Source organism: Colossoma macropomum, unplaced genomic scaffold (genome assembly GCF_904425465.1).
Source record: "Colossoma macropomum unplaced genomic scaffold, Colossoma_macropomum, whole genome shotgun sequence".
Classification (NCBI taxonomy): domain Eukaryota; kingdom Metazoa; phylum Chordata; class Actinopteri; order Characiformes; family Serrasalmidae; genus Colossoma; species Colossoma macropomum.
In genome coordinates this window covers 7870456-7883094 of record NW_023494809.1, presented here as the reverse complement: position 1 = coordinate 7883094, position 12639 = coordinate 7870456, and the positions used below count along the sequence as shown (strand labels likewise).

The window sequence follows — 12639 nt, the reverse complement described above, 5'->3', positions numbered from 1 at the left end:
TGTAGGTGGGCTTATTGGATTTTTCCTCCGCAATTTAGTGGACAGTAGCTTTTATTTTCCACTTTGGATCATTTATTTTCTTTTTAATCTAAGTTTTGCTAATCAAACGCACCATTTTTATCAAGTGTTTTGTCGAATGATGTTGGCAACCACACAAAGTGTCTTGTCCAAACTGATCCTGAGCATCCAATGATATCTTTAGTATCAGTGAGCGTTTTAACATTTGCAGTTGAGTTGACAGCTCCTTAGTGGCGTATCTAAGAGGAAGGTATGGACAGAGACGGTAGGGCTAGTGTGCATAAATCAGATCAGACAATCAGGCCTGATGTGTTGAGTTGGGTCATGAATAGTGGGTTATTATCTCACATTACAAATTACTATAAACATTACAAACCGAACATTGTACTTAATATTCTTAATACTTTAATGACAGTGTCCTGACACTGCAGGCTAATCCACTGTACTCCATTATGAATGGGGGAAAAAAGGGATATAAAACATAACCTATGCTTTTGGACCAGTGGGAAATCCAAAGGCCTGCCTCAGCTTTTGGTTTGGGTCAAACTGAACGTTGCCAGACATGGAAATCGTGTGCAGCATCTACTCTTGTAGAGGTGAGGAGTTCATCATTTTGTGTCTCTATTTTCCACCCTATCTGCAAACAAGGACAATGTGTACACACCCGCATACGTCCTTCAACAGTGGTCTAACAGGTTAAAAAGGAAGCGTCATTGTTGACCTGATGCAATCATCTCACACACTGACAATGGATTGTACAGAGTAATTGTGAAAGATGTAGGGGAAGATGTAGCCTTTTATACTTATTAAGTTGGAAAGAATAAAATTTGAAATAAACATAACATCTTATTTCTTTAAGACAGCAATTAAAGATGGTGATTATTTTCTTATAATAACATAATTAAACACTGTATAAATGATACTGATAATATTTTTGGTTAGTTTGTCATTTTCAAGCTGTTAAACGCTCAAATTTACATGCTTTTCAAATGATTGTGCTCATTTTACGATCAGATTCTATGATACCCAGCTTTAATGAATAAGGGCCACTGTGTCCTAAACCACATTGACACATTGTCAATCTTAATGAATAACTATGTAGTTTGAGGAAGCTGAGAGAAGTTTTGGGAGTGTATCTATGGAAAAGATTTGGATGACTGTTGACTTCTAGAGTCTGTTGGCAACATCAGCCTTATGTCTCCATTTAAAAATTAAAGAAGCAAATTTGGATTACAAACATGTCTTGACTGATCGATCACATCTGTTAATAAGTGGAATATCGCATACATCTGATTTTTCACAGAACCATTCCTTTAATCCAATTATTATGTTCTTATTATTGAGACCAATGCACTCTTCTCTTACTTAGAAAGCTTAGCCTAGGGGTCAGTGACATGTGGCCCTAGAGCCACATATGGCTTTTTTACTGTCCTGTTGTGGGTCCACAGCAGTATTAAATATTTAGGTAAAAATAAAATAATCCTCCTTTACAGTAAAATTAAGCTCTGCTGATCGTTCAACACAGTATTAACAATAAATGATCATAAAAGCTGGAGTTAATGTAGCCTATAACTGCTAATTCACCCTTTAACCCTGATGGTTGGTGTACAGACTTCTGGTCACCATAGCAACGCAGACAACATCTGGCCTAGCTAGTAGCTAACAAAAAGGCAGATAGAAAGATTTAAGATGAACACCGATAATTTAGAGACGGAAGAATTTATTTGCGCTTATAAACACTCAGCTGGTTTCCTGATACATTTAATCTGCAACAAGAAACTGTCAAACACTAAAAAGTCATGAAGCTGAAGTCGCTTCTCATTCGCCAGCTTCTTGTTCGATTTTTTCCGTTCGAATTTGAACAAGAAGCCACAAATGAGAAGCTGAATTCAGAACATTGAGAGACATTTTACAAGAAACTATTCTACTTTTGTGGAAAAGTTTCCTGCTGGAGATGCGAGAAAAGCGGCTATAGCTGAGCTAAAGCTGTAAGTCTGTGTGTTTTGGTTTATACAGGGTAATTCACAAAGATTCATCCGATTTCAAAATGATTTATTTCACTTGTGAGTCATTACAGACCAAAGCAGTAAACTGTAAATGATTTAATTGAGCATAAAATTTATTATGTACAAGTGCCATCTACCGGTGACAGTCAGAAACTCTACAATCCCCTCTTTCAATTGGTATGTGATTGGTTCCTAGGCGCCTCACGGTTGTAAAAATATGGCGCTTTGAAATCAGATGAATCTTTTTGAATCACCCTGTATTGTATTTTTTAGCCTACACTAGCGCAGCAGCACATACTGAGACATATTTACAGCCAAGATGGTAAAATGGACATAAATTGTTATGGCTGCAACAACAGGTGGTTTGACCTTTGTTGAAAAGACAGTATGGCTTTTCTTAACATTTAGGTTTCCGAGGCCTGGCTCAGTGTCTTGAACATGCTAGTAGGTTTCCAGGAAAGCCTTCTGGTCAGCTGCCAGAAGAGCTCAGAGAAAAGGGTGTTATTTGATCACTAGACGGTTCAAGAATTCCAGGCCTCTTTTGTTCACTACTACAGACCATAACTCTGTTTGAAACAGCCGCTATATATGGCTAGACATGTGCAGTATGTGACCAACACACACAGTACACAGAAAACTCCCTGATCTTCTCTGATCAAATATTCCAGTATAAAGCCAGAACTATCTCCACGATATACTGCGTTCTGTAATGCACAGTGATGGACTGTATGTGTGTATATAAGTTATTAAAGTATATTTACAACTTCTACTTACACTCTGATACACAGTAAAATATCCTCCTCTTTCTCTCCACTTCTTTCAGAAGGAACGTATTGTTACTCTGAACTGTGAGAAAAACGTTGATATTGTAAAATATACTAAAGAATATGATGCACTTTAAAACTGAAGCCAAGCAATCATAGCACTCTGTTCACTAAACCCCGCCCCTAAATGCAAATAATTTAAATGTAACTTAGCAAATGTACCTTGGCCTGGGCACCTCTGACAAACTTACAGAATTCATCTATATGCAGCGTTGCGTGAAGTATTTATATAAATATTTATATAAAGATTTTAAATCTACATGGATCTGTATTTGATGAAGAGCCTCCCTTTCTGACTGTGACCTGTAACCAGATAGCATATATCGGTCCATAGGTGTTTCTAATAAAGTGGCCAGTGGAAGGTAGGACAAGGTAGGTGTTTCTAATAAAGTGGCCAGTGAGTGGAGGTACAAGGTAGGTGTTTCTAATAAAGTGGCCAGTTAGTGAAAGTACAAAGTAGGTGTTTCCAACAAAGTGGCCAGTGAGTGAGAGTACAAGGTAAGTGTTTCTAATAAAGTGGCCAGTGGAAGGAAGGACAAGGTTGGTGTCTCTAATAAAGTGGCTAGTTAGTGGAAGTACAAGGTAAGTGTTTCAAATAAAGTGGCCAGTGAGTGGAAGTACAAGGTAGGTGTTTCTAATAAAGTGGCCAGTTATACATCGACACTGTATACAACAGACTTTGACAGTGACATAAATATGTAAACAACATTTGAAACAATTTTTCACTTAGTTTCACTTCTTCTTTAAACCCCTTTAACTCTAAAGATCACTGGGTGACTTTCACTTTCTTAATACTTAAATAGGTACTGAATAAACCACAGTAGTTACTGAATAATAAATCTTAGGTTTTAGTTCAAGTTAGGTTCCATTATCTCCAAGTGGGAGATCTGTTAGCCGAAATTAAACAGCAAAATAAAGATTAATGACTGAAAAATACGTACCGTGGGAACTCATGGTTTCATTTAGTTTAATGCTGTTTAACCTGCTGTGCTACTCTCTTTTGACAGTCTGTTGGCAGGAAATAACATTTTGTTTGGCTCATATCCTAAACTGTGTGGTTATCTGCATTATTGTGCAGATCATCATTACTTAAGTGTTTTACAAACATTTTTCAAAAAATAACACTTCAATGTAGTGATGGTAGAAACAAGTAAGACAGTCTTGCTATTCTAAGGTCCACCTGAAACATTTTGGGTTTATGTACTAAAAACACATACAGTACTGTGTAAAAGTCAGACATCACCCTTTAGTTCATGTAATTTCCAGTCAGAATGGCTATTATGTACATTTTTCAGTGCCACATAACAACTCCAAGCACAATGCTGAGAAGATCAAGACGCACATATCAAACAAAAACTAAGCTGAATATTCACAAAGACAAGGCATAACTCTAAGGCTTGGGCCTAGCTGTTTTTTAGCTTAAAACAGCTAAAACTTGTGTATCAACAGTGCTTGATTGGCTAACTACAATACAGAACATATACAAAAAGCAGACATATCGCTTTGCTCAGAATTAACTTTCTCATTTTCTTCTGTGTTTCCATGAGTTTGAGATTATTTGGATTGTGAGAAGTAGAAAATACAACCACCTTCCAGGGCTGGAGTGGGACCTCTTTTTAGACCAGGAGTTACGTGATGCAGACCACCCGAAACACCCCAAACTCTAATTCTCTTCCACACACACACACAGACACACACACACACACACACAGCATTACCTTTATACACAATAACTTTTTCTAAAATCTAGAGGTAAATAGAAAACTGGCAAAAGCTTTTATCTTAAATGTAACAATCATAACCACAGTCAATGTATTACTAATTAATGCTAGCTAAGGTCAGCATTTCACACTGCCTTCTTGCTCAGATATGTCCTCTTCCTCCTTAAGTAGCGTCTACACTATATATATATATATATATATATATATATATATATATATATATATATATATATGTTTTTTTTGTTAAATATTTTGTGCTCAAAAGTAAATAAGTTGAAACTCCTATGGGCCAAATAGGTGCGTATGTGTAAATTGTTTTTTTTTATGACATCACAAAAAGAGTGAATTATTTTTTATTTTAGGGTGGCACTGTGGCACAACAGCCCCTGCGACCAAAGAGGATTAGCAGCTTAGATAAGGTATGTCTGTGGGGTTTATTTTAGTTCCCATATATATGGACTGTATGGATTAGAGACACTTGCTTTCCCTTTGGTGCTGCTGAAAGGTGGTCATTCATGTTTACCAGGTGACATTTCAAGTATTTTGCACCAAGTAAAATGGGCGTGTTCTTGTAGCTGCAGCCTCTCCCGTCCAGTAGCCACACCCCCAGGAATGTTAAGCAGAATCAGAAAAGAATTCAACCAGTCTCTGTCACAGAGAAACAAAGTCAATATATACAGGGTACTTACAACCAAACTGAAGAGCGGAATTAACATGGACCCCAAAAAGCTACCAAGTGCCCCTCCTGCTGACTGGAATCCAGGAGAGAAACCATACATGGATCAGCCTCCACCATACCAGGACTGCAGGGCTGGTTACGATCCACCTCCAGGCTACCCCAACCAGCCTGTCTTCCCTCAAGACCTGCCTTATGGAGCTCCTTACGGTCAGCAATATGAGGGTCACGTCCAGCCTTTATTTGTAGGCCAGCAAATTGTCACTGTGCAGCCTACAGTCTTTGTCACCGCTGGTGCCAAACGTGAGCAGGATTACTTGTGTTACTCCATCTTCACCATGCTGTGCTGCTGCTTACCACTGGGCATCGCTGCTCTGGTCTTCTCTATAAAGGCAAGTATGGATAATGCAGGATATGTGGAATAGCATTTGCACTGACCACCAGATATTTCATCAGAAAGGGTCAAAAAGGTGGTAAAGTGTTTTAAATGTTTTTTCCATAGCGCTTCACTCATTATGTTCACTATTCTTCTTACATAATTCAGAAGTGAATCATAATTCAATTCTGTGGCCTAGTTTTAGTTTGTTTTCTAACATAATACTGTTTTAGTAGGTGATCTTTGTTGTACTGATTCTGAATTATGAAACTGCCAACCAAGGGCTTCCGAATAGGCTCTTACGGCTATGAGCAAAAGTTTGAACACCCCTGGTCAAATGACCTGTTTAGTGAAAATAAATTAACACACCCTCTATAGACATTCAAAAGTAGGTATTTTACATACACACAAATGGCAATAAAGCAGAACTGAACTGAACAAACTTAAATATGTACCTTTCTGCACATTTTAGTACACAATTTCTGTTTTTTTTGGCCGAGTTTAATAAAGTGGCTATAAAAACACCTAAAATATTAAATATGCCATAACTATGGAAGTCCGGAGAGGCCATGAGCTGTCGCTTTAATTTTCTGGATTGTTATCTTGGGATAACAGGTAAATTATCTTGTGATCTCAAGTTAACAACCTGGTTATCTTGGGATTACAAGATATTTGTTGTCTCAAGACAACAACTTTATTATTTTAAGATCACAAGATCACACACAACTTTAGTCCTGGAGGGCCAGTGTCCAACAAAACATCTCATTTGACCAGGGGTGTTCAAAGTTTTGCACACAAGGGTACATTTAAATGTAAGCCAGTTATAACGCAAGTTCAGGTTGATGTATTTTTATATTGAGTTTAGTGTCTACTAAATATTACACCTCCACCACTGCAGATGTGATAGTGAAACCAGTACTAACATAACTATGATTAGACTAGAAACAGCTACGCGTCACTTTTTTGGTTAAGCTAATATTCTGTGTGCTGTGGTTTGATTTTAAGCCCTAATCAAGACACTGGTTTAAACTTTAAGCTCCAAACATGAAAATCCAAATGGTAGCTCCAGTTCAATAAGACTTCTCCTGCCAGTCGTCTGACGCCACTTCTCTCATGCTGGGGCTGAATCTCAAACGGCTCCCTGCTCCCTACTTAGCTAGTGCACTACATAGGAACGTAAATGCTGACTTCTGCACCCCAACAATGCAAAATATCGCTAAAAATGGTCATTTGGGATTCATCCACATTCATACTCGACAAGCAGTGCACTGACAGCAGAAGCTAGAATTTCTGAGCTTAAATGTTACACAGCACACTAGCTTTTTATCTAGGGGGTACGGAGCCGTGTGGGATTCAGCCTGAGTTTGGCGCAACTTCTGACTGAAACACGGACATTTGAAGCGTGTAATTAATTCAGGTGACATTATTTAGACTTTTATATTGCCGTTTTTCAGCGAATCATATCGTGAATATTGTAATAATTTTAATTCATGTTAGTGTAGTTTAGCATGTTTGCTATCTTTTAGCCTGTTAGCTAGCTGACCAGCCTAGTTCTAGTAAAGAAAATATAGTTTCAACCCCTAAATTTAAACAAAATGGGTTCTTACACCATCAGTATCACTCGGTGCTCCGAGTCAAAGATAAATCCATTAACAGCAGAAGGTTTTTTGTGCCGTGGCGCCATAATCCAGAGTTCAGTTGTCGTGAGGCGGCCATGTTTTTTACAACGGCTTCGAACGCGGCTCAGCCAATCAGATTTTAGGACCAGAACTATCCGTTTTATATTAATTGGTTTTAAATTAGTTATCATCGTGTTAAAGCAGAAGTGTTCGCCGTTTCCACTCTGTACACATTCGTTTAGCTGTGTTTTTGTCTGACGTGTCATATTTATGAGATGATTTATGATATGAAAGCCACAACATTGTCATATTTACTAATGAAAAGCTCCGATTTACTGAGTTGGGGGCGTGTCAACAAAATGAAGTGATAGTATTGTAGCTGGTTGTGATTCAGCAGACACACATGAACACTGTAAGCTAAAATCATCCACATGTGAAAATATAAATATAAGCATGTTATGTGATGCTTCTCACTGGATAAAAACATTGTTCATCTCATAAGCATTTAAAGAAGACTCTCATTGATGAGAGGAAAACAAAAGTAAACAAATAAGCCTTATTTCCAGCGGGTCGGCCAAAACCACTTGAACATGTCATACTTAGGACCTCATAAGGCATAAGTAGGAATTTCCAAGGAGGGCTTAAAGGCAGCATTAGCTCATATCTAAGATATTACTTACTTAGTGGTGGAAGCTAATTTAGTAAAAAGATTTTAGACTAACTAGTGTTAACTGAGGACTGACTGAGTAAAGACACAAACCTAAGCACAAAACACTCCAAATATTGAGCACATTTTCCTTATAGTTGGGCTTGTAGGATGTTTTAGATCAGGGTCTCTTAACCACTGGGCCGAGGACAAGTGGGCCGCGAAGCACCCTCTGGCGGTCCTTGGACCTATACTGAATGGGGGCAGTGGTCTGTAGTGGGCCTGTGATGGAACTTTGACATAAAAATTACTGAAAAAAATATTGACTTAACAATAAAAAAGAAAGAAAATATTTTCAGACAGTTAACAACATTAATACAAGCCCCACAATAACAGTGCACAAAAACAGCTTCTTCAGTTTTTTTGCCCTTAACCTTTCAGTTGTCCACTCGCACCAACATTCTGCTGATATTTTGTGTTCACTGATACACATTACAAGACTAGACGCCCACAAATCACTGTGTTGAAAATGTCCAAAAAATGACGATTTTAAGCAAAAACACTGAGTTTTGTTATCTTGCAGGCCTTCTTGTTTTCTAGTGGTAAACAGGTGGGCCTTGCAGTGGACAAGGCTGAGAGACAAGGCCTGTTTTAGATGGCAATATAGTTGCCCACTGATTAAATCAATCATACTCCCCCCCTTCTAAAATAAACACGTTAAGAAAAAAACTTGATTTTTCTGAATCAGAACCTGGAGTTCAGTTCTTATTATTATTATTGGATAACTCAACATATTCATTAATGATTAGGCCATCATGAGTATTTTGGTTCAACAAAATTAAACAGGAAGTAGGAAGTTGTGGTGGTGATACTGTTGTGTGATTCCGTGTCACTATGTTACAGGTACGTGTGCCAGTTTTTCAAGGTTGTCCAGTTTTCCAGCCCCACTTACTGTAAATGATCGTCCTTACAAAAACTTGACATTTGGTTGAACATTGTTTTGTACCTCAGGTGAATGAAGGGCATGACAACATAGGTGTCAAATGACATTCCACACAGGACATTCCAAAGCACGAAACTGAAATGAAATGCCTCAGTGCGATGTACGAAATAAACTAAAAACAGTTTTTAGAGTCACTCAAGGGCATGGCTAGACAAACATCAAGGGTTAAGCACATGACCCATTTTTAAGGTTTTGGCAAACAGAAGCTAAGCTTATCTGCTAAATTCTAGAGCACCTCCACCTGTCAATAATGACAAAAGCATTTCATTTTATCTGTTAATAAAAAACTTATTACAAACAGGAATTTTTGACTGCACTTACTTTTGTGTGCATCATTGAAAGGGAGGAAACCCACACTAGCAGGATCTAGTGCATGCATGTATGTTTTTTTCAGTTTTTCTGTAAAGCTGCTTTGTGACAACACCTGTTGTAAAAAGCACTAAATAAATAATCTTTGACTTGACTTGACTTGACTAATGCTAACCCTAAAAGACTGGTCGTTACTTTATGTGCACTCCCTCGAAACCAAAGTGTACTTTACATTAAATGGACTAGACAGCAAAAAGTGATCATGAGCCTGCTGCGTTTTCATTTTTATTTGAAATGTGACTAAAAACCCTTGACTCAGCCACCCAGGTAAAGTGGTTAATGTTAGCATGGTTTGAACTGTTTGCACGTTGCGTTACCTGAGCTACTTTTTGACATACTTGTATAACAGTTATGACAAAACTCATACCTGACGTAGAATTTGAACCAGTACAGTGCCTACAGTTACAGTCCTGAACTGGGTGAACATGCAGTAATATGAAGGTCTTGGCTAACAAGCTCTTGCATGCTCTTTCAGTAAGTTAGGCTTAAATATCTAGGATTCACTGTTATTCCACAACATAAAAAATAAAGTACACATTGCCCGAATGTCTAGAATAGTGTTAAACCTAGTGGAAAGTGAAAGTACATGATCACTAGCTTGGTGCTAATATAAATCCCAGAGACAATAGTGGAAGTTAGCATTACCACAACAGTAGTAAGTGGGTTCTGCTTTAAATATGTCTGTGTAGTGATGTACACAGAAAGTAGGGTTGGCAAATGTCTACCTAACTGGTATATGATGATTCCTACAAGGAAACATCGCAATGCACGATGACATAGAGGGGTGGTAGCATTAGTCTTACAAAGATACTATAAATACTCGACATGATGTTGGCTCTACATGGTGATGTCTGTCAGCCATCGGCGGTGGACAATGGAATCGTCTATTGACCCAACCCTAGCAGTTAGTCCATGTTTGTGAATTTTCAGTCAATCTAATTAAAATTATCAGCACATATTATGTATATTTTAAGCAATCTGTTGTCTTCCTATAACCATTCCATACCCTTAACATTATTTTTGTCTAAGATGTTGCTGAAATATACCTATGAAAAGCATTTCTTTACTTCTTCTCCATCTATATTTACTACACATGCTGAGCAACATGACATGGTGCTGGTTTAGTTGGTCACCCAACAGGATTTCGTGAGTTATTGAATCAAGGTATTATAAAAACCGAATGCTTTCAGTAACATACATATTATATAATAAAATATTCCAAGATATGTTTTTAAAGATGATGGCACCCAAGACGCTGTTGGCTGGATATTTTTGGTTTTGGTGGACTATTCTCAGTCCAGCAGTGACATTGAGGTGTTTAAAAACTCCAGCAGCACTGCTGTGTCTGATCCACTCAGACCAGCGCAACACACACTAACACACCACCACCACATCAGTGTTACTCCAGTGCTGAGAATGATCCACCACCCAAATAGTACCTGCTCTGTGAGGGTCCATGGGAGTCCTGACCACTGAAGAACAGGGTAAAAGGGGGCTAACAAAGTATGTAGAGAAACAGATGGACTACAGTCTGTAACTGTAGAACTACAAAGTGCACCTATATAGTAAGGGGAGCTGATAAAATGGACAATGAACGTAGAAACAAGGAGTGGTCATAATGTTATGCCTGATTGGTGTATTATCTAGAGTACTTGATGTCAGTATTCCACTGTCGCCACATATATGTCTTTTAAATGGTGACTCAACCCTAAAGTTTTCAATCTTGCAACTTTGGCCTGCCCCACAGCTTTCAGCTATGAAATTCTGGATATCTAGTTTTCAAAATATAGTTTGGATGGAATATCTTACAGCTAAGCCTAACAAGGCAAACTAGCCAACAATAAGAAACTGGGAGAATTTATATGACTCTATTCAAGAACTTTCATTTCCAATTAAATTATGTAATGTTGATCAGTTTTCTAGTTGTTTATGAATTCTTTGCATTATTTTTGATTGATGTGTATTCCCAAAAATGTATGTCAAAGTCCTGCTTTCCTCTGCTCCTTACCTTTCTACACCCTTGTTGTAAAGCATAATATAAAATTTAATAAAACATTGATAAGGAAAAAAAGGTGCAAAGATGTTCTTATAGTCCAATTGTATACCTTAAGTAAGTTTTACCAGAGGAAAAGTTCATATTCATACATTTTTGTACTCATATGTTTTAAAATGGTGACTTGATTTTTAAGATTTTCTCTAAACTGATGGTATGTCTGACTTTTCCTGTGTAGCATTTTGATGTGTGTGAATGTGAAAGTGTTCTACAGGTTTGTGCTGTTCTTCGCTCTGAGGACCGAGCTCCCTTTATTTTCTTAACAGCACACTGCAAATGCCGTGTAGAAGCTGTCGCACCAAATATGACATTCTGCACTTTCTATTCTCTCAGACTCGAGATGCCAACCTGAGAGGCGACAACCAACGGGCCAAGAAAAACTCGCAGACAGCTTGCATGCTGAACAGCGCTGCAGTGGCGATTGGGATTGTTGTGTTCGTTGTGAATTGTCTAAGACTGATATACTGAATGCAGCATATATGAAATTAATTTCTTTTTTCCTTTTTTTTGAATATGTCAGCTCTGAAATGAATCAGATGTTATTTAAGTGAATTAATAACATTTGATGAATATTTGCAATATAATTAAGTTTTTATACTGTGCATATGTGATGGCTGGCAACATATTTCTTGTGAAATGTAAAAAAATATATGTTAAATAAAGCCTTATTGTAACTAGTGTTGTTTTTTTCTTGGGCTGTATAACTAAATAAAGCAAATCTTGAGCAATCTCATAGTAATGTCATCGTGCACACAGTACCTGCCACACAACCTAGATGTATGAACATAGAATTTTTTAATTTTGGGCAATTTGTAAGCTATATTGTTTAGACCATAGTAGGAAAAATGTGATTCATCTTGTGGCACAGCCTTTTTTGGTGGAAATATAAAGTTTTGCATTCCTAATGTTCTCTGGAAAACAATTTGGGAGCTATATAAGAAAAGGATCTTTCACCAGCTGAGCTGTATTTGGTTCTAAGAGTTTTCAGTAAGCCTACCTCAGCTGAGCAAAGTGGTCTAAGGACTATAAGAACTATAAATAAAAGGAGAACAGTAATAGCCCTAAGACAGAGCCATGTGGAACACCACATTACACTGTTCAATGTTCAGAAATCTACCTGTTCCAGGTGCCTGTCCCCTGGGCTGCGATGAGAGCTACGAGGCGGGCCGTGAACCCAGAGCACAGACGAGAACTGCGAGGACTTGGGGTGTATATAAGAACAGGATCTTTCACTAGCTGAGCTGTAATTGGTTCTAAGAGCTTGCAGTAAGCATGCCTCAGCTGAGCAAAGTGGTTTAAATGAGCTTCAAGACATCATCCAGATATGC

At 37.9% G+C, this 12639-nt stretch overlaps 1 protein-coding gene across 1 annotated transcript; it reads left to right on the top strand.

Annotated features, from left to right (window-relative positions):
- The first annotated feature begins 5195 nt into the window (after nucleotides 1–5195).
- On the top strand, nucleotides 5196–11972 carry LOC118798936 (trafficking regulator of GLUT4 1-like). Its single transcript, XM_036558566.1, has 2 exons — nucleotides 5196–5637; nucleotides 11645–11972. Exons 1-2 carry the CDS (start codon nucleotides 5284–5286, stop codon nucleotides 11777–11779), a joined length of 489 nt encoding a protein of 162 aa, XP_036414459.1. The 5' UTR covers nucleotides 5196–5283; the 3' UTR covers nucleotides 11780–11972.
- The last annotated feature ends 667 nt before the right edge of the window (nucleotides 11973–12639 follow it).

What these genes read in the sequence shown, in the direction of transcription:
- LOC118798936 (XM_036558566.1), top strand. Translation starts at nt 5,284, where the DNA reads ATGGACCCCAAAAAGCTACCAAGTGCCCCTCCTGCTGACTGGAATCCA. An exon ending in CTCTGGTCTTCTCTATAAAG is followed by an intron (nt 5,638 to 11,644) that starts GCAAGTATGGAT and finishes CTATTCTCTCAG; the next exon opens with ACTCGAGATGCCAACCTGAG.